This window comes from Micromys minutus (genome assembly GCF_963924665.1).
Source record: "Micromys minutus genome assembly, chromosome: 11".
NCBI classification, from domain to species: Eukaryota; Metazoa; Chordata; class Mammalia; order Rodentia; family Muridae; genus Micromys; species Micromys minutus.
In genome coordinates, this window is record NC_137980.1 from 11292841 (window position 1) to 11318219 (window position 25379).

Consider the following 25379-nt stretch of genomic DNA (forward strand, 5'->3'; position numbering starts at 1 on the left):
ATTACATAGAGATTTTCAGAAACTTTGCCAAAAAAGAGATAACGTAATTATGTCTCTTCATGTTTAAGCAATGAGACCTGGGGGACTGAACGTAAGAAGTCATATCATACCTTCCTTAGCATACTGAGGAGTGTGTGATGACTTCCTTTCCTTTCTAAAGAAAGGTTGTCTTTTAGTTTTTACAACCAGGAAAATGATTTGTAATCATTGAAATTAAGCAGTGATAAATTTAATCGAATGCCATTCAAATTGGTTATGATTATAAGGTAGTGAATTATAGATGTGATTTCTTATTTTGTTAATATTAATTTTCTAAATTGTTCAACATCCATATACACTATTTCTAGAATAAAGAAAATGTTTAATTTTAAAATGAAAAAGATAAAAATAGGGATTAATAGTATAGGTTCCTGAGTTATTCTGCTAAGGTTCCAATTTCATGAACAAAGACAATGTTCTAAATTATTATTTGACAATAAAAGTGCTCAGAACGCTATCGAAGATAAGTAAACGGTCCTCAAAGTTACAGTTACTTAATACTTAGTTGAAAGGAGTTTAGATCAATACCAATGTCAAAACCTTGGCTGATCTAAGTAGGTCACATCATCAAAGTGATGTTCATATCTGTGCAGAAACTCTCATCATATTCTTTTAAATTACAATGCTCATACATTTTTAATGAGGAGTCATATTGCTGTATTGTGTGAGTTAGCCTTAATTCCATTTGGTAAACATTGCTTGCATTCAGGAAGGACTGGCCTTTTCACAGAGAGACTGCAGAATTGACCAACTATTGCTTAGAACATCATTTACATCTGAGAAAGAGTCCTAATTGCACAACACATAGGTATTCATTGCTTCCCTTAGCACTGTTTTAATTATTTCTTGCTATACTTCTAGTCTTGATAGGACCATTACAAAAGGCAGCAATCTCTTTTAGTACATTAATAATGAAGGATAAGAACATGAGTTCCTAGGGCCTCTATATCTACATGGATAGAATGTCATTGTCACACAATTCTTTGGAATCACCATAGTGATTTTTGAACATGAAGAGATGCTTGTAAGCACTCTCTAGTATCAGTCTGGCCTCTTTTCCCCAGTGCTGTATTGAAACTGGTCTAGGTCAGACATTGTCCCAGAAATTTTTATTGATGTAAATGAATACCCAAATTCTGGGATTCTCAAACTGTTCGAAGTGAGTTGGAAAGTAACAAGTGGAATCATTTTATAATACTATGACCTTGAAGTAATTAGCTTAGCATGGAAAATGTATGTCACTAAGTCATCAATGCAAGAATATGGCATGTTTTTCCTTACCCTGTCTATTGCAGGATCGTTTTTGATGCTCTGTCTGATCCTGGTGCTAGCACCTCTATAGGACAACAGACTGAGAGTGGTGATGTTCACTGCAGCCTGAACCTACAATTCCTACTCTGTTGACAAAAATAAAATGAAATCAAAACATGATACAGCACAAGGTTAGAAACCCATGGCTTCACATAGGACGAGAAAGGCAGGCTACATGCAGCAGGACTAAAGAAGTGACCAGCAGGCAAATACAAATTATCTTGCAGAAAGTGGAGCTCTATGAGGCAAGGAAAAAGGCGAAAGAGAACGCTGGGAGGACTAAGGAAAATGTGTATGCACACTGCTCCCCTTTTCCCAAGCAAGGCTGCCTGCGCACAGACTTCTGGGTAAATTTGGCAACTTTAAAATTGTCAGTTTTCCCAGAGGTAAATCCGATCTTGTGAATGATAACAGCAGAATTTCTCATAGGGATTCCTAGGGGTTAAGGACCATATGATCATAATAAGTATAAAGTAGTAAAATATTTCGCAAGAGATTAACACAGAAACAACTAACTCCTCTTGCTATGAAATAATGCAATGTTTTAACAGGTAGTTATTATAACAATAGAATTATTTAAGGACATATAATATTAGAAAGATTGAGCAAAATTTATATTTACATATTTAAAAATATGTCTGAATTTCCCTATATGCATGTAACAAAAATAATGGAAAAAGAGGACAGAAATTTGAAAAAGAGAATAGGGCCTATAAAAAGGTTTGGAGGGAGGAAAGAGAAGGGATGGACGACATAATTATATTATAATCACAAAAATAAAAAAAAGATTGAAGAAACTAAGTTTGCATACACTAGAAGAAACTAATTTTTTTCTTATAACTTTATTTTAAAAAGAGAGATACATGTACAGATTTTTTAAAGCATTTTGGCATAACACTATATGAATATATTTTTGTTTGTACTTAATTCTTTTAGAGGTTTGATAGTATGCATTGAAATCCCACTAGTAACCATAAGCATGAAGTACATGTAGAACAGAACGTAACATGGAAACAGTCAGAGTTTTCTTGGTGTGTATAGATTCTAAAACCATAGTGTGATACTGAACATGCTGGAGGGGAAATGCAGAATGCATTGTATCCTAGTACTTGTGCATATATAAATATTAAATAAATTGTTTAAATATAAAATTAAAAATCACAAAGTGGAGAAAGAAAAGGAAAACATTGTTGTGAAGGGTCTGTCACAGCTTAAGCCAATGGATTCCTATGAATCAGCAGAGCGAGGAAAGAGAGGAGGAGAAGTTATACACAAGTGCTCTGTGATTGGACAACGCTTGCCCCTCAGCATTCAACTTCTGACAGGGAGTTGAAAGAACTCTAAACAGAACTCGAGACTGGGGCCAACCGTGAAGTTTAGAAAGTTGAGGTCCTACACCTCAGATGATTTTAACTTGAACTCACCACGTGCTTTTCAAGAGTAGCCAACAACAAACACAATTCTGACACTGAGAAAATAGAGGCAAATGAGACAGAGCTTCACCAGCTGCAGAATAACAAAAAACACTTAAGTAGTGAGTTGTCTCAGGCTGCTACCTGTGAAGAGCATTCCTTCTGGTCACTGCAGGTTCCGAGCTTTTTGGCATCAGAGAAATGAGGGCAGAGAGAAGCTGAGATTCAGAACCACTTAAGGTCAAATCACTAATATTCTATAAATGGATTTCCATTAATACATGAGGAACTCCTAAGAAAGGGCTCTTGGCTTTCCTTCTTCCAAGCAGGTTGTTTCCTATAAAGATGCAAATTGGGGAGGTAGCAGCAATAACCTGACCATGTTTTAGCTAAGGAGATGGGCAGTACTGAGCAGATTCTGCACACCAGAGAGTTAATTGCCCAAGTGTCTTTCTGTTCAGAAGCTCCCTTGTTTTAGAATACAAGCTGTTCACTTTGGATTTACATCAGAATAACAGACCAATGCCCGTTAGATGCTGTTGCAAGATCATTGATTTATCGGTAGGCCTATGAACAGAATAGGTTCTGTAGAGGAAATCAACGTTCCTGTTCACTGGGATGGATGGAAGTGTCTGGATAGAAGGAACCTTGAGATGCGAACACATATCAGACCGGAGCTGATCTGTTTTATAAAGTGTCTTCATGTAAAAATACAGTTTAGAGATGAAGATGAATTCATTTCTTATTTACAAAATGTAAGATCTGTATATGATTTTTAATGATTGTGTCCATTTTCATGATGACTCTATGCCTCCTGGCAAGCATTTAGCAGAAGAGGAGTGGTTAGGGGTTTTGTAGTGTATTCAGTTTTTCTGGTTGGCAGGTGGAGGAGTGCTTGCTTCAGGTCTGCTGTTGCATCTTACAGTGTTATGCAGCAAGAGCCTGTCATTTTAAAAATCAAAGCAATTATTGGTTGGAGATGCACTTGAAACACTACAAGGTACCTGTTCAGCTTTGATCTGCTGTAATTGATATTAAGTTCCCCTGATGCTGCCTTATAATTATGAATTTTAAGCCGAGATTCTAAGTAAAACAAGAGAAAGCTGTACAATGTCCTCTTGGGTAATTTTCCTGTCTTTTATTATTTCTGCCCCCAAAATCAAGTTAATAAAACAAATCACAGAGAACAGAACAGAATGTCCCATTCATCCTTTTGATTTACTATGTTCACAACTGATTAGGCTACCTGGCAGGGGTCAAGTTTGTTTTCCCTTAGAGATTATTCTTACACTGGGGCTAGGCAGATTCACAGTGAGGAAATGACCTAATGTCTGCATAAGAAGGAGCCACTGTGTGACAAGCATTGAGCCTGACCCTCGATTTTATGTCTCAGAGTCCTTTTCACAGATCAGGGTGGGTCGGTGTGGATGAGAGGAATAGATGAGCTGAGCCCAACTTTCTCCAGATGCTGCATTATTTATACTCCTCAGCCAACTTCTAGCAGCCTAACTTCTGAATTGTCCTCTCCAGTGAACCGAAGAACCACAGCATTGGTTGAGAGAAAAATACAGTGGACTGTGATGCTGATACAATTGTTAGATAGGTAATCTAAAAGTATACTATTGTTCAGGATAGCTGATGTAGTATCTTTCAATAAAGCTGCCTGGGTCTGATGAGCATCCTAATCTCCATGAGCCCTGCTTCACATGTATGGTGAAGACACAAGCCTAGCTGTGGCTATCTGGGGCGTATACACCCTCCAGCTGATCACCCCTATCCACATGTACAGCAGGCTCATGCTGGTATCAGCCGCTGTCTCTCAATTCAGGAGGAAATTCTTGCTTCCCCTTGCTCAGGTTTTCCCTGATTGTCCAGGAAATGGTTCTCCAATCACTGCAGGTAAATGGTATCTTCTTTTTCCAAACTTAACATTTTTAGCAGCCAACCTCAGGAAAACACCAGATGGGATCTTTCAATTTATGTCACAGCATCTACAAACATATGGACATCCAGCCCAAACTTCTCGTTATGTTACCTCCCTCCTCAAGTAAAACAGCCCTGCATGTGCTCTGAAAGCCTTTCCCCCTCTCCTCCTACTCCTCTGATTTGTCCTTTGCTATTATTATCTGTAACCTCGTCTCTGCCTAAAGAGTTTTTTTTTTTTTTGTCAGCACCAAAGTAGTTCCAGGTTCCTCCGCTGTAGAATCAATTCCAACTCTCACTGACTTTTCTGTGATTTAGACAGATTTTATTATAGACATTTCTAATGGCAAGAACGTTTGCTCAAACTTATGCAATGGATGTGGTCATTTTTTCAAAGAAGCTAACAGACATGTAGAACCAAAGGGCCACAGCATTGGTTGAATAACTACAGAGTTAGAAATCAAAAATACTTTGTAATTTTACTTTATTGTCAAATAAAAAATTATCTGGTTGCAACAAGAATCGTATCTCTTTTGCTTACACAAATTCAGTACATGCTAATATTAAATTATAGTTGCTCTATAGTCATTTTACAGCATATGTTTTATTTTGGTTTATAACTTACTGGCAAGGGTTTAATTCCTCACTAATAGGCCATAAACCAAAAAAACTTAGAAGTGAAGCATCTTCTACTGTTATCCTGCCTAATTTCTGTTTTTATGGCCTTTCTCCCCTTCTTCTTCCTTTCTAATATTTTCCTTGTTATGTTCTGCCTTTCTTTTGTCCTCGTCAATGTAGTGAGACACTTGTATAAGCTTTAGAAATGTTGAAGCTTGGATCCCATTCCAAGCATCACTGCCTTAATTGGAGTAGGCACCAGGCATTTGAGGAGTTCCCCTGTGTTTCCAAAACACAGTAAAGTTTGAGAGCCACTGGGCTAGATCATCTTTAATGTTCCATTCAGTTCTAACAATTCTAGCTTCTGTTATTTTAGGAGACTCTCTTGAGTGCTTTAAAACACAAGATATATCAAGGATTCTCTTTGTTGGAGTCTGAAAACATATTTCTACCTACTTACACAGGAATCATTGACTGAAACTTCATGCAATCAGATCCAATTTTAAATAGTTAACAAACAACAGTCATTGATTTTCTTCTAGATAATTTCAGTCCTTTAGGCTATTAGTATTTCACAACAATTTGAAGAAGAAGTGATCTAATATAACAGGGAAAACCTTTGGATTGCATTGGAGCATAGTGCTTTAGATTAACATCAGCGTAGGCTTAAGTGCTTCTGTGTCTAAGGTTTCCTTTGATCGTATATTTGAGAGAAAATGCCAGTTTCCTAATTTTGCACAATGATGTCACTGAGGTACATAATTGGGTATCCTCTCATGATAAGGGTGTTAAATGTTTGTCAGTGAAATGACACTTCCTCTTATTCCTGCATATACCTAGGGATATTCCTTTCTATTTTAAGTAGGTCTTCCTTCTATTTTAGTTGCTCATGGTATAGAACATTGTCTAGAATTTGTTTTTAATCGCATGTTGGTTTTGTCTGTGTATATGCCTTGTGTACTGACCTGCAGATGTACTCACTTGCTTGTTCTGTGGTGGGCAGGAAGAGGTCAGAGAACAACTTGGAGAAGTAGAAGCTTTGCAGTCACTATTCAGGTTCTGGAGATGGGAACTGAAGCTGTTTGGGCATGCTGAAAAGTATTTCTAGTCTTAGATGTTTTGAAGAGCCTATACATTATTTTTAAATTAGCAAAGCACAGGACCAGATCACTATTTTAAGGCTTTCTTTTGTATTGTTTCTTGGAGAATGTTACACAATGTGATTTGATTAAATTTAGTCTCTCCCCCAACTTCCCCCGGATTCCCTGTCCCCTACCTACTGAAATATATGTGTTCTTTCTTTTTCTTCACTTTTCTTCTTCATTTGTTAACAAAGTCCAATGTGTACTACCCATTTATGCTTGGTTGAGTAGCTTTTCCCTGTTATATGGTCATCTCAACAAGGGATGTACTCTTTAGTAAAATTTAACTTAATTTCTCAAAGGGCAACAACTTAAAAAATGAACTGGTCAGTTTAAGAGTAGACATATATTGTTCCACGGTTTCATGGGAAATATATCAAAAGAGTGCTAGCATTTTCTATAAGGTTTGCCAGTTCGAGTATGCAAATTCTCATAAGCGTAATCTCATTTTAATTAGTTATTGCTCATTTGTGTACTAGATTTGGCTAGTTATTCAATGTACTTAATTTATAGCTGTTTCGAAATTCTGATGTGTGCAATGGGAAATTCTGACGTGTGCAATGGAAAGCAAATATTTTGATTTCTTTCAGTTCCTTAATGAAGTAGCATTAGAGCTGCCATGTTCAATGGGAGAGCAGTAAATTGAAGACCGCACAGCAATGTACAGCCCCACATTGCTGTGTTGTGGAACAGCAATTCAAGCACTCCCTGTGTTTTGATTTCCCACAATTAAATTCGAGTTGTGACACCCTGCACGATTACCATGCAGAGACATGGAAGTGATCAAGTCATAAGTCATATTCACTAAGTATGATGCTGGGTAACATCTTAGTTTCTGATTTCCAGTTTTACGTCTGTGTACAAGTGTGCTTGTCAAGATGGAGAGAGCCTGGAAGTTACATTGAGAGAATAGACTAGTGTTTCTTAGCACATCTAGTAGGAAAGATAAAACAAGGACTCCTTTATTCTTTTATATAAATGTCTAATGTATTTATACTATTCTGAAACGTAAAATAACATTAGTATCATGATGCAAATACATTAATAAAGTAATATTAATACATAAATGCATGGCATCACCTTTAAATACCAACATTATTTTAGATGGTATATATATATATATATATATATATATATATATATATATATATAAAACAAAAGCACTATATTTTATTGTCCTGTTCATGGAGGAATACGAATGTAGTCTTTCAAATTATATATAGGTTTCTATGAAATATGTCGTGATATCAAATGTTAAATGGCTATCAATTACTGCGAAGTGTATAAACTTATATTTTTTTACTGGTTTGCCTTCATCTCTTCTGTGCCTATCCTGAGAGTTATCACTTGTGGTATTTTTCTGAAAAGTACAGTCTTTCTTCTCTTTTGCTATTGCTACATTTTCAGCTAAAATAACCACCTTACTTGACTACGTTTAACAATTAATTATATTTTCATCATTCCGTATCAGGTAGATTTTCCTACTGGCTTTGTTTTTACAGTAATTGCACCTTTTTTTTCTTTGTGAGGCTCTCATTATCCATTTCCTCTATAGTATTTACTCAAACAGTACGGGAACATTATGTATTTCATTTCTGATGCACTTTGGTATCTCAGTGTGGTGTCTAGCAAATGCATCTATGAGGAATGAGTCACTGGTCCTCTAGTATGTAACCTGAAGAAAGACACAATATCATCAAGAAAATGTAGTATATTAAACCACTGGAGAGCTTAAATGCCAATGAAATAAATTAACCATCTCTTAAGCCAGTTCAACCATATTGCCATAATATTCTTTTTTATATGAATTAGAAGTATTACATTTGTGAATACCAATGTCATGAAAAACGGCATTAAAATATACAGAATTTTGGGTCTTTGTTGGCTTGTCATTACTTATTTGTTTTGCAGTGTTCTATACACTAAGCGGTGATAACTACAGTCCCTGAAAATTACTCCAGAGGTTCAGGGACTGTGGCTCATGAGTGGAAAAATGACACCGAATATGATATTCTATGTATCACCTTAAGTATGAAGTAGCTAACAACAGGCAGGGTCTCTGGGAAAAATAAAGCAAAAGCTGAAACCGACTATTCCAGTGCTTTCAGAATGGGTGGGAAAAAATGCGAGCAAATACTAAGTTAAACTTTGCCTGCAAAGAGTTCCTGCCCTTGGGAAAAATAATTACTGCTTTCCATTGCCAAAAGGCAAACCAGCACCAGCTTAATTTGCCTAAGTCTCCCATAAACTGCAGATGGAACTATAAAACATAGTTAGAGTAAAATTAAACACATCTGTCCTAATCTAAAGCAGGTGAGCAATGCTTGCCCAGAAATGTGAAGGTGTCACATGGCATAGGCTGCAACATGCAGAACCACAGCAGAGGACTGGCTGACAAGGAAGTAAAGGGTTGTGTAATCTCTATTGTTTTCTTTTCTTTATCAAGCCTGCCTTATTGTGCCAATTGCCATCATAACTTTAAGATTTATCAATCAAGGGGACAAATAAATAGACAACAATAATTTATTTGAACTCCAAGGACTTATTAGGCATGAAGTAGGATTTTTCCCTATTCATGAAGTTTATTTCCCTGCATTAATTTGAACTACAGAGAATCAAGAGTTTTGACAGACACGTGAATTGGACATGAAATTGATCCGGGACATTGATTTTCTCTTAAAAATGTGAACTCACGCCTACACCATTATCTTGATAACAGGAACATACAGAAAATAGCAGGATAAGGTGTTGGGTTTGATGGACATGACAGCAAAGCAGGGTATTTCAAGAAGGAATGCTATTGTGCCAATGGGGATTTACTTTCGAATATAATTTCATGGAACAACGTGCTTTTACACTGCTATGAGCTTACATCCTTCTCTGCAGAAACTGTGGGATGCTCCCCTTGGACTTTGACCAAATTGCTTACAAACCATAACTACTGATAGTGAAATCACCAGTTCCTGGTTGTTCCTGCATGGGAGGGATTCTGCCAGAGTGGATTTAGCTCTTGGGCTGCCTACTGTCTTCCAGAAAACATTGTTGTGTCTGCATTAGACAGTGACCATTCCTGGTTATTCCTACTTCTGTCCTCTTTGTCCTCAATCTATTTCTCCACAGGTATAAGATATATATATTGCAAAAGAAAGGCTTTCTTTGCTTTTAGTTTTCCGTCAGCCCATCATTCCTAGGCTTTACATTTTTTAATTGATCATTTTATTTGTTTATATTTCAAATGACATCTCCATTCCTGCTCACCTCTCCACAAAGCCCCATCACATCTCCCCTCCATTTTGCCTCTCTGAGGGTGCTCTTCCACCCACCTCACCACTCTAGCATCCCCCTATGATGGGGCATCAAGTCTCCATAAAACCAACCTTCTCCCCTCCCATTAATATCAGATATGGCCATCCTCCACTAATATGTATCTGGAGCCATGGATACCTCAATGTCTACTCTTTGGTTGATGGTTTATTCTCTGGGAGCTCTGGTTGCTCTGTTAGTAAATATTGTTCTTCCAATAGAGTTGAAATCACTTTCAGCTCCTCCAGTCCTTCCTCTATCACTTCCATTGTGGTACCTGGAATCAGTCTGATGGTTGCCTATGAGTATCTGCATCTGTAGTGGTCAGGAGATGTTAGAACCTCTCATGAAACAGTTGTGCCAGGTTCGTGTCAGAAAGCACTTCTTTGCATCAGCAATAGTATTGGGTATTACAATTTTTTATGTTTGTAATTTTATCAAAATGATTACTTAGTATGCAGTCATTATTTCTTAGTCAACATTTTTATCATATTTTTCTTCTCCTGGTTTTAGGTATTGAGTACATGACCTTCAGCCTGTCAGACACATGCTCTACCACAAAAGTATATCTCAGCTAGCAAAATTTGTTACTTTTAACTTCCTTTTAGTATTTATGTCTTGGTCAACACAGTTACAACAAGAATGCTATCATAGTTGGGTCTGGCACAAAACAGACTAACATCCTATTGGTTTCTTTCTTTTCTTCCTTCTTTTCTTCTTTTTCTTGTTTCCTTCCTTCCTCTCACCGCTCTCTTCTTCCCTCCCTCCCTCCTTGCCTGCCTGCCTGTCTTCCTTCCTTCCTTCCTTCCTTCTTTTCTTCTTTTTCTTGTTTCCTTCCTTCCTCTCACCCCTCTCTTCTTCCCTCCCTTCCTCCTTGCCTGCCTGCCTGTCTTCCTTCCTTCCTTCCTTCCTTCCTTCCTTCCTTCCTTCCTTCCTTCCTTCCTACCTTCCTTCCTTCTTTCTGTTTGTTGTTGTTTTCTGTTGTCTGTGCTTTGTAAAAAGCCAGAATTTCACATTTTGCTCAGATTACCCACCTAATACTTGGGGACTTTTTAAAAATCTCTGGCAGACTTTGACATATTAGATTTCACTTAGTACAAATGTTGCATTTATACTGACAATTACATAACAGTTTTTATAGTTTTTCAAAAGAATCTTTCTTTGTCCACTCTAATATTTACTTATGAGCTGAAGAATCTTTCATCTTCCTCATCCTGAACTATCTCTGCCCTTAAATACTCACTGACATTTAGTAATTCATATGAAAAGAAGAGCCCTCCAATTCAATACCTGCCTTATTATCAAACATTTTTATTTTAGATGATTTGTAAACTTCTCAGATACAATACATCCTTTAAAGTCAGGTGTATTACACATTCTTTTAAAACTATTTAGTCATACTGTTATGAACTCTAAAAACCAACTAAAATTTCTTGAAACCAATCTCCATTTTGTTCCAATGCCATTTTGACTAATTGCATGTTAAAGTTTTTATATCATTTCTACCTCTTTAAATGATGTTGTACAAGTATTAATGTGGTAAGATACAAATTAGAGAAAAATTTCACAATATGTTATAATCTTAGGTTTGAGAGTGCAGCTCAGTGGTTGAGCAATTGTCTGACATTTTGCAAGTACATAAGCTAAAATCAGAGTATCCAAAAAAAACAAAACAAAAAACAAAAAACAAGAGTGCAAAAATACTGTATTTATAAAAGGGGGAATGTAGTAGATCTAAAATTTGATAAATATGCACATGTTTTACCATTAATCTAATTGAGTTCTTATACTATCATATTGTGTTCATTAAATACATAAAATTTCCTGTCACTTAAAGATGTTTACAAACTTTAGTTCCTTAGGAATTAGTAGGCATGTGTTGTCAAATTATATGTCAGGGTTGACACAATCTATACTCATCAGAAAGGAGGGAGTCACAATTGAAAAATATGTCTCCAAATGACGAGGCTGTATTCAAGCTGGGCTATCACTTATAGCTCTATAAGAAAACAGGTTAAGCAGGTCACAAGAGGCAAGTCATTTTGAAGCATCTCTCCATAGCCTCTACGTAAGCTCCTATGTCATCTTCCTGATATGTTTGAGTTCCTGTCCTCTGTTCTGATGAGCTTTGTGTTTCTTCAATGATGAAAAGTAGTATGGAAATGTGAGCCAAATGAACACTTTCCTCCCAAAGTTGCTTACCAAGTTTCATCACAGAAATAGTAACCCCTAGAAAGTTAAGCATAATCAAAAAAGAACAAGGATTGAGCAAGAGAAATAAAAACAGCAAAGGTCTGCTAAATAACTACTAGTTTCTATGCATGTGACAAGAAGTAAGTAGATCTTTCTCATTGCAACCACAGAAAGATTAAATAACTAGTACACATCTGATAAAATATATATATAATATATTTAATACTATCATCTGGAAAGAGCAGTATAGGTTCCAAGTAAGGTTTCATTTCATATGATATACATGTGCGTGTAGGTGCATATGTGTCATAATAGTCGTATAATAGTCATGTGCTAGTGAGCGGATATCCTCTGGTATGTCCCTCACCTTCAATCTTATTTGAGGCAAAATTTCTTCTTAGGGACACCCATGTGCATAGTGATTTTCTGGATTTCCCTCCAATCTGAGAAGCACTGGATAAAGTCTAGGACAGTTTTGACATAGATGCTGGTATTCAACCTTAGTTCTTCACATGTGCAAGAACTTCATTCCCAGTGCCAACTCACCAGACTCCAATAATTGTTTCTTAAGAAAAACTTCAAAGTTCCTGGAAAGTCAAAGATCAATAACTGCTAGCCAGCCTTATGTAGTTCTGATTCTATCTGTCCACCAAAATCAGTACTACAAAAGGAGACCGGTGCGCATGTGCTGGATAGGCCTCAGCTGCCAGAAAAAAAAAGCATGTCAGGATGAGATTTTCTGGTTTTAAGCAAATATGTAACTGTAAGCCCCTAGAATATCGCTCACGCTCTGTCTCTCTCTCCCAGACACTGCTTTCTGTCAGTACAAATAAGATGATATAAATGTCTTCAGATTGTTTTGCCCCTTTGGACATGTGCTGCCCGTGGAAGTCACGCTTCCTTTTGGGATAGTACTCGAAATATGTGGTATTATGATGGGCACTGCAAAACTGTTTGAATGACTGTTCACCCTAAGTACTCTTTGGATTGAGGATGAGTGTTGCTCATCTTTCTTCTGTGAAGCTTTGTTCACACCAGAGGCATGTTCTTTCCTACATATTTCTGTTAGTACAGCAAGGAGACAGGATAAAACTGTGGTCCACATGATGTTAAAGTTGATGGTGAGAGGGATTCCTCTGGTATGAGCCTCATCCTCAACGTCCCACTTTCTTCACACCTTCCCCACTACCTTTTTTCTTTTCTTCCGCATTCTTTTTTGGCCTCAGAGGCAGCATCTTAACTGATAAGGCTCTTAGAAGCACTGGGGTTATTGATGAAGTTTAGGACATGGTCCAATGAATCGAACTCAACACCTCTTTGTATAATAACTCATGCTTCTCTACTCTGGAGTTTACATAAAAGCTATTATTGCTTTCACATTGAATCAGTGTTGCCACTTTGGGCATGTAGCTTAGGCAGGTACAATTCTCAGGATATTTTCTTTTATCACTTTGATTTTCGAAGAGGGCCTTTCATGCTCCAAATGTGACTTCAGATCTCTTTGACATGTCTCTTTCTGGTACCTTGTCATGTGCAGATAGTGAGGCAATTGACTGTAATGGTCTGTGTGGAAACCTCATTGCTCCTAATTCAAAATGTTATCACCTGAACTTTCTGTCTTACAAGTAACTACAGGTGACAACTTCACCAACTGCCATTCTCAATTAAACAATCATGGCCATTTTTCTAGCCTCCTATATCCATTTTTAGAGTATAAAATTTGATCTGTGCAATGTCAGAGACAGAACCACAATAGCTACTGTGTCTGCTTTGGTGCAACACACTTGGTTGAAGTTTCTCCTTGGATCTTCAATGCATCTCTCGGTTTAAGAATTCAAACAGGGCATTGGCCTGAACACATTCAGGTTCAGTGAGTTGGAAAATAATAATAGAAATTTTTAGTCCTTTATTACCTTCTAGGCTATTAACATCTTCTATCTAATGTGAGTACACATGTCAATTCCAGGCTCTAAGCATTGGGAGATGTACCCCTGCAGATGAGGGAGGGTACCCCAAAAGTTACAATGAGAAACATATATCTGTAAAGAGAACATTTATTGAATAGCTAAAGAAACCCAGCTACACCTGACTTTTAGTAGTCAGCCTGCAAACCAAGTGATGTGGTATTTTAATCCTAAGACAGATACTAAGAAAAGAAACTTTTACTCTGTTCCTCAGGTGACATTTGCAACCCCAATCCCTGTGAAAATGGTGGCATCTGTCTGTCAGGATTGGCTGATGATTCTTTTACCTGTGACTGTCCAGACGGCTTCACAGACCCAAACTGCTCTAGTGTTGTGGAGGTTGGTAAGTGCAAGATTTAAGCATCTCCGCAGTCATCATTTTGTTAATGGTGTTCAGATGTGATTCTTGTGTGCTGAAGATTTTTCTAAGATTGTGTTGAACTTGTATTAGTACCAATTTTATTGTTTTTGGTTGTCTTTTCATTATATTTTTATTGATGCTATCCTTAAATACATCCTAGTTCCTAGTTTAATTATTGGCATTATATTTGGCCAAAATAGTTGAAAGCAATGAATCCCCTGAGCCTTTGATGTAAATGAAAAAATATATATATATATTTTAGTAAAGAAAGGAGATAATTCTAATGCTGACTAAGGAAAATCACTACTGTAAATTTAATAGGTCTTTCAAATGAATTGATAACATGTACTAGTATTTCATAAATCTAAATTATTTGTCTTTTAAGAATATAAACATGCACCCCATTTTAAGATTATAAAGAATATGCAGTATTCCAACTGCAATTCTCTTCAAAACCTTTGCAAACTACTCTTCTATGCAAAAATTGATTTGTGCCACAGATTACTTTCAAACACATTTGAATTTGTAAAAAAATGTCATTGCTATAGGACTTTACAATATTCTTAGTTTCCAACCAGTTCCCCAATAAGAAGCTGGTATATTTTCAGGTTTTCTAAGAAGCTGAGCACAGTTCAGTGAATAGTGCCACATGCTGAGGTACATGGGCAGCGCAGACGGCACTGGATGGCTTGTTAACTTAAAAAGAAAACACAAGACGTCGGACAGGAGAGAGGCAGAAGTAGGTCTCAAAGGAATTAATGGAGGAATTTGATCAAAATGAATTGTATGAAGTTCTCCAAGAATTTAAAATCTTTTTAAAAGCACACTGTGTAAACTGCTGTGAAAACTTTCTCTCTGAGTCAAAGCAGCACTATGATTAGGTGTGAGAACACTGATTTTCATAGTAGTACAAAAACTTCTCCAAAATAGTCTGTATTTATGAAATATAAAGTCCAGTAATATTAAATGCACTTTTGTTAGCCATCATAATTGCTAAAAAAACTGAACTTGGAAATAGAAAATTATTAGCTTTGGTATCCAGTGATAAGTATGTGTTACCTATCATTGTATTTGACACATCTGACTTAGAAGTTGTGTTTAGTAAAAGCCCATAACCATTTGCTGAATGATAGAACAATTGCTTTTAAAACAATCATTATTTACTATACTCGAACACAAGTTATAGAATTTAGAATACTTTTAAAAATTGTTGGTTATTTTATTTACATTTCAAATGTTATCCCCCTTCCTGTTTTCCTCTCTGAACTACCCAACATCTCACCTACCCTCCCCTCTGCCTCCACTAGGGTGCTCACCCACCACCTACTCCCACCCCACTGCCCTAACATTCTCCTATATTATGGCATGAAGACTTCACAGGACCAAGGCCCTCTCCTCCCTTTGATTCCAGATGAGGTGTCCCTGCTCATAGTGATACTTTAATTTCTTCCTTTTCGATTTAAATCCCTTTGAACTCCTGTTGTCTAATTGCTCTGGCTATGTCTTGGCATACTCTATTGAATAGGAAGGGAGAGAGTGGGCAACTGTGGCTAGTCGCTGATTTTAGTGAGATTTCTTTAAGACATTGAAGTTTGAAAAATAAGCCTACACACCTATGGTCACTTGATGTTGGACAAAAGAGCTAAAACCATCCAGTAGTAAAAAAAGACAGTATTCAGGAAATGCTTCTGCTTCAATTGGAGGTCAGCATGTAGAAAAATGCAAATTGATCCATTCTTATCTCCTTTGTATGAAATACAAGTCCAAGTGGATAAAGGACCTCAACATAAAACTAGCAGATGTGAAAGTGGAGAAGAGCCTTGAACACATGGGCACAGGGAAACATATCCTTAACAAAATGCCAATTGTATATATTCTAAGATCAAGAATCAAAAAAAATGGAGCATCATGATATTGCATGATTCTGCAAGAAAAAAAAGAATGTCAATAGGACAAAATGGCAACCAACAGATTGGGAAAAATATCCTTACCAATTATACATCCATTAGAAGGCTAATATCTAGCATATACAAAGAGCTCAAGAAGTTAGACTCCAGAGAACCAAATAACTCTATTAAAAATGGGGTACAGACATAAGCAAAGAATTCTCAACTGAGAAATATTGAATGCTTAAGAAGCACCTAAAGTAATGTTCAACGTTGTGAGTCATCAGGGAAATGTAAATCAAAACAACACTGAGATTCTATCTCACACCAGACAGAATGGCTAAGATCAAAATCTCAGGTGACAGCAAATGCTGGCAAAAATATAGATAAAGAACAGTCCTCCATTGTTGGTGGGATTGCAAGCTTTTACAACCACTTTGGACACATGTCTGGCAGTTTCTCAGGAAATTGGACATAGTACTACCAGAGGACCCAGCTATACCACTTCTTATCATACAGAACTTTCACTTGCTTGCCAACATAATCCACTATATAAGCAAAATTAAAAAAAAGAAAACACATGATTATCTCATTAGATGCTGAAAAGGCACTTGACAAAATTGAACACCCTTTCATGTTTAAAGTGTTGGAAAGAACAGGAATTCAAAGCCCATACCTAACATTTTAAAAGCAATATACAGGAAACTAGTAACTAACATAAAACTAAATTGAGAAAAACTATAAACAATCCCACCAAAATAAGAGAATAGACAAGGGTGTCTCTTTTCTCCCTCCCTATTCAATATAGTCCTTGAAGCTCTAACCATAGCAATTAGAAAACAAAAGGAGGTCAAGGGAATATAAATTGGAAGAGAAGTCAAAATATCACTATGTGCAAATTATATGATAGTATATTTAAGTAACCCCAAAACTTCCAACACAGAATACCTAAATCTAATAACCAGCAAAGTGGCTGGATATGAAATTAACTCAAACAAACCAGTAGCCTTCCTCTACTCAAAGGACAAACAAGCTGAGAAAGAAATGAGGGAAGCAAAACTCTTTAAAAAAGTGTACTTTGTTTTTCTGCATGCTACTAATATTTTACACTACACTAGCATAATTATATCTGAAAATTTTTTATTTATATTATTGCTTAGTTTGTTAGTTTAATTCATATTAGAAACAATTCTCTTTTAAAGCTTTTAAAGTCAGCAATGTTTTACGGAGTGTGACATTATTCCATAGAAATAAAACTTAAACAGTCACTCTTACTTCATCAGAAGATATATACAGAAGCACTTTAGAGTTTAATATGAGAACCATATATCCAAAAGTCTATAGTATCAAAGAGAATTATATCTATAAGTAATTCTACCAAGAATTTTGAAATCTAATTAAATTTTGTATCATTTAAATTCCAGTATCAATTTCACAGTTCCTTAGTAGTACATACTTATTTTGTGAACAACTTGAAAAAGGATACTATAAATCAAAGATAAATGCGATAAGTATTTTTAAAGTTTGTTCTATTTTTAATTATTAATTCCATATCCAACATTTTTCCAGAAGAGTGGTGTAAAAAATCCATCGCATTTCATGGGTGCTGAAGTATTGGTTGCTTGTGGAATTAAATTATCCCCAGGCTCATTGCTATACTACTTAGGTACACACATAATTAGATATATGATAGCTAAACTACAGTATTTTAATTACATTTGGTTTAATATGTTTCATACAAGCATGCCCTTCTGTAGGGTCAAGTAGCAGTGCTTGGGAACGGTTTATTTTTCTTTCAGCCCAGCACGGGCCCTTCACATAGATGTAATCCAATTCTAGTTATCAAATGTATGAAAAAGTACAATGAAAATTTAAATGTGGCAAGTTAACATGCCTGTTGTGTGTTACTTAGCATTGCTGTTTCATAAAATAAGCTGCGTATGTGTGTATGCTATGTACCCATGTGATAGAAGACCATGTGATTGGAGGACAAAGGAAGAGGCTCTTGTCCTCTTCTTTGCTCTCCGGATCATTATCTTGGGTTGAGGCATGAAGCTGTTGAGACTGTAGCTTCTCAGGTAGACTGTCTTGACAACATTCTGTCTCCCCTCCCCAATGACTCTTTCAGTCACACACACAAGAGGCGACTATTGGTTTTGTATGTGTGTGCATGGGTTTCACAGTCATCTTTTTATGCTTGCACATCCAGCATTCTATTCCACTGAACAATCTCTCCAGCCCTTTCAAATAGTTTTATTAAAAAATAGAATTTAGAGTAAAACAATAATTTCTAGATTAGATACATTCATAGGACAAGCAAATTGATTTTTAATTTTTGAAACTTCTTTCTCAGGCCTGCATTTTCTAGCAAACATCAGTATACTACAGAGCACCTATGGAGTAAAAATACTTATTAGTAATTTTTTAGTATCTTTCCTAATTTAAGGTTTACCCTGTTTTTAAAATGCAGAAAACAAATATTTGAGCCATTAAATGCCTTTCTTTGTTTTTCATTTGAATACAACCAGAGATATTTTCAGTCACTGTTTCTCTGTATGAGCTATAGAGAAGAAACCATAAAAAATGAGATTATATATATATATATATATATATATATATATATATATATATATATATATACACATATATAAATTCTAGAGAAGTGGGCATTTTTAGATAATACCTTAAAAGACATAGAGCTATGAACATTACCATATATCGATTTACATATGATTATTTTATTTAGATAAACATTTATTTTCATATTTTTATTGAATAACACTTTGTACATTTATATAAACGTTTAATTCTATTATTATTTCACAAGAAAAGAAAATAAACTTACTCATAGGCTTGTACCAAATACTTTGATGAGTCCTTGAGTCTCTACCCTGTGTAAAGAATTATAGACAATGGAAAAATATCATTATCATTAGCAGGCAGTGTTTTGGAAGAAAAGAACACATCCGTTTCTTGTCCATTGCTAAATTATAAGCCTTGAAAACATACATATAAGTAGCATTTTAGACAGAGAAGATTACATTTGGGAATACATATGTATATGCATAAATGATCATCCATATAGAAAAAATGATTAAAGAGGGTATGACTTGAAGGAGTATAAAGTGTTATATATTAGCATCAGGAGGGAGGAAAACAATGGTGAAGTTTCAGAATACCGTTTACCCCAGTCAGTCTACAGACTGCAAGAGGTTATTTCAAACACATGTCTAGGAAAATTCTGTCATGTTTTTATTGCAGACCTTAGTGTTTTGCCATAACCTACTCATCCATCCATCCTACTCAATTCAAAAGATCTCACCCAATTTTGTGCTTTTATTTTTCCCCAGTAATAAATCCTCTGGTGTCAAATAAACTTAGAGGACTTCCCCACTTTGGGTAGCAATCCTCCTATTTCTTACATTTCTGAACTATTGGATTGCAGGTTAGCAAGAATAATATTCTCAGACTTGCAAAATTCACTCATTAAGTAACATGATTTCTTTTCAACTTTCTTTTAAATAATTTTCTCTTACTTTCTAGCTCACTCACTCAGTAGCTTGTTCACTTTTGCTCTCTCATTCACCTTGCATCATACATGTAGATTCATACATACCTATCTGTTCAACATCTTCAAGGCACCAAGATACCTGCAGAGAGCAATAGGAACATTTCTCTTGCAACAAAGCAAAACCTGTTGCATAATATCTTGAATTTGAAGACAATATCTGTCAAACAAGCTAGACTTTGCAGAGATGGGCCGTGGTCCCACTTCTAGGAACTTGTGGACTGAAGTTGATGTTGCTGTGCCCACATTGCTCCCCAGTCAGTCAATAAATGGCTCATGTTTCCTAGAAAGCAATGTGTTGACATATTTCATTTATAATATATATTTCTATTGATAGTGAGTAGTGTAGAGTTTATTAATGAAAATGTTTGTATCTCTTAACATATATAATTTATTATTACAACTCTCTGTATGCTATTGAAATAATTAAAATATTATTAATAGTAACAAATGTAACCACAGTCATATATTGATGTATATATGATGAAACCAAAATGAATTTAAGAAATGATTTATTCAAGAAAAAAAATCTAATTTTTATGGCCAAGAGTGTAGTTAAGATCTACCTCAAGAAATATCAAGTTTACACCACAAGAGCTGAATCAATAATCAATCAATCAATCAATAATAAAGTCTTAATTATCTTTCATTTATAATCAGATACTTAAGTCTTAATTAACAACGAAGATAAATATTACATTCACAGGAATTGCTACCTAATATCAGAAAAATGAGATAAATTAATGAAAGATGGTCATAACTATGGATAAATGGGTAATAAATTAGAAACTAGTGTAAGTACATGCAGCTACAAGAGAGCCCTGTTCTAAGTAAATGTTAGAGAATGTATGCATTAATTAATACTGTAACATTTACAAATAATTATAAAATAATTCTATCCTAGAAGATGAGACACAAATCTTATTCTAGACAAAAGACCAAATATGTTGGAAGCCAAGGGATAAGAAGTTACTAAGAGGGCTCTTTTTCCTGCCACTGGATCTCCTTCCTCTAACTGGACTTCCTAATTTGGCTTCAGTGGGAAGGGATAAGCCTAGTACTGCTGGAACTAGACATCCCAGGGTGGGGTGGTACCCAAAGGGGGCTCCCCCTCTCTGAAAATGGGAGGGGTCAATGAGGAAAGGAGTTTGTTAGGTTGTGACCAGGAGGAGAAAAGGGGGCTATGATCAGGTTGTAAAGTGAATAAAAATTTATATTATTGAAAAAAATCACAAATATGTATTTTCTACCAAAAATAATGAAGATGATCGATACATAGTGAAGATTATGTTGCTATAGTATGAACATAAATACAGTAAATATAGCAGGGGATAGATTAATAGTAATATAGTTAATCTGAAGACAATGATGTTCTTGAGTGGATAACCAGTAACTTAGCAGAAGCTAAACACTAACGGGAAGAAGCTTTCAGAATTGAGAGGATACAGTGCACCATTTATACAGTAAATTCATTGTTTACTTGGAGAAGGATTAAAACAAAACTGTTTCTATTTTTATTTTCTTTATAAAATATTTTTGTACTCTTTGTTTCTATCAATGCAACATGTCGTGTGGAATGGGCACATGTGTGAGTATAAGTAAGTGCATAGCCCAGAAGTGGAAATTGTTTAAATTACCTGAGGCTAGAGGTACAGACAGATGTAAACTGCCTAGTGTATGTGCGCTGTGAACTTAACTCTGGTCTTCTGGAAAAATAAGAGCTCTTTATCACCAGAGTAGCATTTTCTAAGATACTAACAATTGTGTATAAATAAAAGTGCAGATAAAATGTAAATCCAGCATCCCAGATATAAAATTTGAAGAATTACCTAGACAAATTTTAAGATGCCAAGCATAGATTTGGTAGTGATAATTGCACAGATGTCTATTAAAATATGCACAGATGGGAGTGTCTGTCCATAAGAATTAGTAGTATTTTTTAATTAGTGAAGTAAATATTTCTCAATATATTATTTATTATTCATTTATTCTTCAAATATTTGAGTATCAACTATGTGCACAGAGCATATTGCTATTAAAATATAGACTTTGTCTTCAAAGATCGAAGGGTTTATAAGAGTTGTTGGAGAGACTGCAAAGTTAGAATTTAATATAAAACAATAGAAGTTCTGAGAAAAGGACCAAGATAAGTCAAAATGTGGATTGAGGATGGTAGAAAAATATAGAATTGAAATATGGGGACGATTTTCCAATCCAATAGATGAATACATAAGATGGACCCTTGCTTTATATTATGAATAAGATAGAAAATAGCTTAGAGAGATGTTTGTTAATATTGAGCATGAATGTACAACCTTATAACTATCCCATTTGGAGACTGGTAGTGATATGAGATCTAGCAACATTTTGGGAAAAGACTTTCTTAAAAATATTGTACTGGGATCAGTTCTTAGAAAGGCATCACGACATGCTCTGCCTCTGCATCTCAGCAGGCTGGCTGGTTGGCACTGAAACAGGCTTCTCATTTCTAATAATTAATGGAAGACACTTCACGACTTTCAAGTCGCTTCTCATACTCTTTCCCAGCCAAACCTATCTTTGGTTTGTAACTGGCCTTCTTTTCCTAACATAGATTAAGATTCTATTTAATTTCTGACCTTCTATGCTCATCAGTTCTAATCTGTTTCATTGCTCCTACATCATCATGAAACAAAATGGCTCTTTATCATTTAAACATGAAAATTACTCTACAAATTGAAAAATATTACAAGCTGAGTATGCATTTGATGTCTTGTGAATAGCCATATCTGCACTGTTTGAAACTAACTAGTGCCAGATTATGGAACAGTAGTCAGTCAGATACATGAAAGAGTTCTGTTTATGAATGAAATAAAAGAGTGGTAGGCTTTAGGCAGACACACAGGCCTTTGAGACTAATGTTATATTTCCAGAATTGGTTACTAAATGGTTTTATAAACTTTGTTCATCCTGTAATATAACTTCTTGGACCAAGAAAATTGAATCCATCTATTAAAAATCATCATAATGAAACCTCACTATTCTTTATGGTCTAAATAACTTTGTGTGGTGATCATACAGATTCCTGAGACAATCTGAGTGCAAGAAAATTTAACTTGTTGATTTTATTTACTTGCCTTAATAATTCAGATACATACTTGCATAATCAAATAGGACTATTCAGTAAGGTAACATATAAAATAATTTTTTTATTTGTTAACACACACCACAAAAGAAAAAGAGTAATTTTATTTTACACACCTAAAAATATGTAAAACATACCTATGAACACGTTCACTTACTTAATTTTCTAATTTGTTATTATTCACTTTGGTTATAACTTACATGTGTATAAATACCAAGCTCTAGCAATTATGTGATTACTGATAGAAAAACCAAACAGATCATCAATGTGCCCTATTTTTACTGAGTATAGTAAGCTGTTGTTCTCCAGTTGACAAAAAAATAGATCTTTACCCATTTATTGGCAAAGACTTGATTAATAACAAAATATGATGTAAGCTATTAGGAAAGTTTTGTATTTTTTGTTTAAAGGATTGCCTTTTGTTCCGATTTTTTAAATTTAATTGAGGATGGATGGATATTTTGTGTATAATCAGGACAAAGTCTGTATATACCACTGAGCACTATTGTATAATTGCATTTTATAGGTTTGATAATATGCAATTATCATAATCTTGTGAATTAGCTGAGTGACTGTTACAGTGTTTAATTTGTGTGTATGTGTATGTGTGTGTGTGTGTGTGTGTGTGTGTGTGTGTGTGTGTGTGTGTTATGTTATTGTCCATGTAAGTATACCCATCGTATGAGTTTGTGTTCAGTTAGGCAAAAATGAACTTCAAATCTGAAGTTATATGTAGCTGTGCTAATGCAGAATGAGCTCTGGGAAATAACTCAGATCTTCTGCAATAGCAAAAAATGCTCTTAACCACTGAGAAAATTTTTATGCAACTAATTCTTATTTTTACAATGAAAAAAATTATAGAAATATTTACAAAAAGGTGTATTATTTTATTTTAGAATAATATAATGAAAATGCCCATCTCAATACAACATTAAATTGTTCATTTTCTTAAATTTCAAAAGGTTATTAAATTCATGAAATGTACATTCTTATACATTTATGAAAATAAAAATTACTACTTTAAAGCAATATGATTGTTCATAGTTTTGCATACCTATAATCCATGTACTTTGGAGGCTGGGGTAGACCTGCAGACTAGAAATTCAGAACCAGTCTAGGTAACACAGCAAGGCATTTTCTTAAATTATAGTTTCTCAAGACTTTCTTTTCCCACTTGAACTCTTTCCAAAAGTCACTTAAGAAATGCTCAGCAATCTTGAAAATTTCTGACCTAATTATGTGGGTTTCTCATCTGTATTTTCTTTCAATATGAATATGTTTGCTTATTCTTTTAGTTTTCTTTTTGTTGGATATTCTCTGCATTTACATTTTAGATGTTATCCTCTTTCATCTAATCCTTTCCCCCTCCCCCTCTCCTTTCTTCCATGAAGTTGCTCCCTTCCCCAACCACCCTGGATAGCCAGACAATGCTATTCTCAGTGCATATGCAAATTTGTTTATTCTTAAATATTGTATCTTCTGTTTGCTTCCTTTGGAATTAGTTAATGATGTACTGAGCTACAGCATCCCAAAAAGAATGAAACATTTTAAGCAATAATGACAATGTATGAAAAGCCTATCATCAGTGAAATTGATGCACTTTATTTATTCTTTGATATTTTTAAAGTTCAGACTTTAACCCCTTCTAGAACACCCTCTGATTGTTGCTTGTCCCACAATTCCTTCCCGAATCTCCAGGAGGATACCTCCATCCCTACTTCAGCAGAACTCCCTGTTCCCTGGGGCTCTTGAGGGACAGAAATAGGTAAATCTTCTCTGACTGAGTCCAGATCTGGCAGTCCTCATCTGTATATATGTTAGGGACTTCATATCAGCTGGTGTATGCTGCCTGGTTGGTAGCTCAGTGTCTGAGAGATCCCAAGGTCCAGGTCAGTTAGGATTGCTGGTCCCAAGAACTATAGGGTTGTTCTTCTCCTCAGCTTCTTCCAGCTTTTCCCTAATTTAACCTTAGGGATCCTTGACTTCTGTCCACTGGATGGGTGCTAATATCTGCATCTGACTCTTTCAGCTGCTTGCTGGGCCTCTCAGGGGGCAGCCATGCTAAGCCCCTGTCTGCAAGCACACCACAGCATCAGTAGCAGTGCCAGGAACACATGCCTTCCCTTGAGCTAGATCCCAATTTGGGCCTGTGAATGGACCTCCTTTCTTTCATGCTCTTCTCCATGATTGCCTCTGCAATTACTTCAGACAGGAACAACTCTGGGTCATAGTTTTTGACTATGGCATGGCAACCTCATCCACCCCTGGATGCCCTGTCTTTCTACTGGAGGTAGATTCTACAGTTTTTCTCTCCCCACTGTAAGGCATCTCATCTAGGTTCTTCCATCTGAGTTCTGAGAGCCTCTCGCTTCCCTGGTCTGTGGTACATTCTAGAAGGAGCATCTGTTTATTTCATCTCTGCATATCATTAGTGATACAAAAGGTGGGATGAGAAAAAAGAGCCATGTAAATATACTTTGAATCTAAATATTTTTGGCAGATAGGAATCAATTAATTGGAAACTATTATGCCATT

The 25379-nt window shown here is 35.6% G+C and overlaps 1 protein-coding gene across 2 annotated transcripts in view; it reads left to right on the forward strand.

Annotated features, from left to right (window-relative positions):
- Window positions 1-25379, forward strand: part of EDIL3 (EGF like repeats and discoidin domains 3) — a gene marked incomplete at both ends in the record, with an annotated part of 432246 nt that overhangs the window by 90370 nt on the left and 316497 nt on the right. For both annotated transcript variants that reach the window (XM_080924947.1, XM_080924948.1), the window contains one exon: window positions 14120-14248. In XM_080924947.1, coding sequence (XP_080781073.1) covers window positions 14120-14248 — 129 coding nt within the window. The remainder of the gene's footprint in view (window positions 1-14119; window positions 14249-25379) is intronic.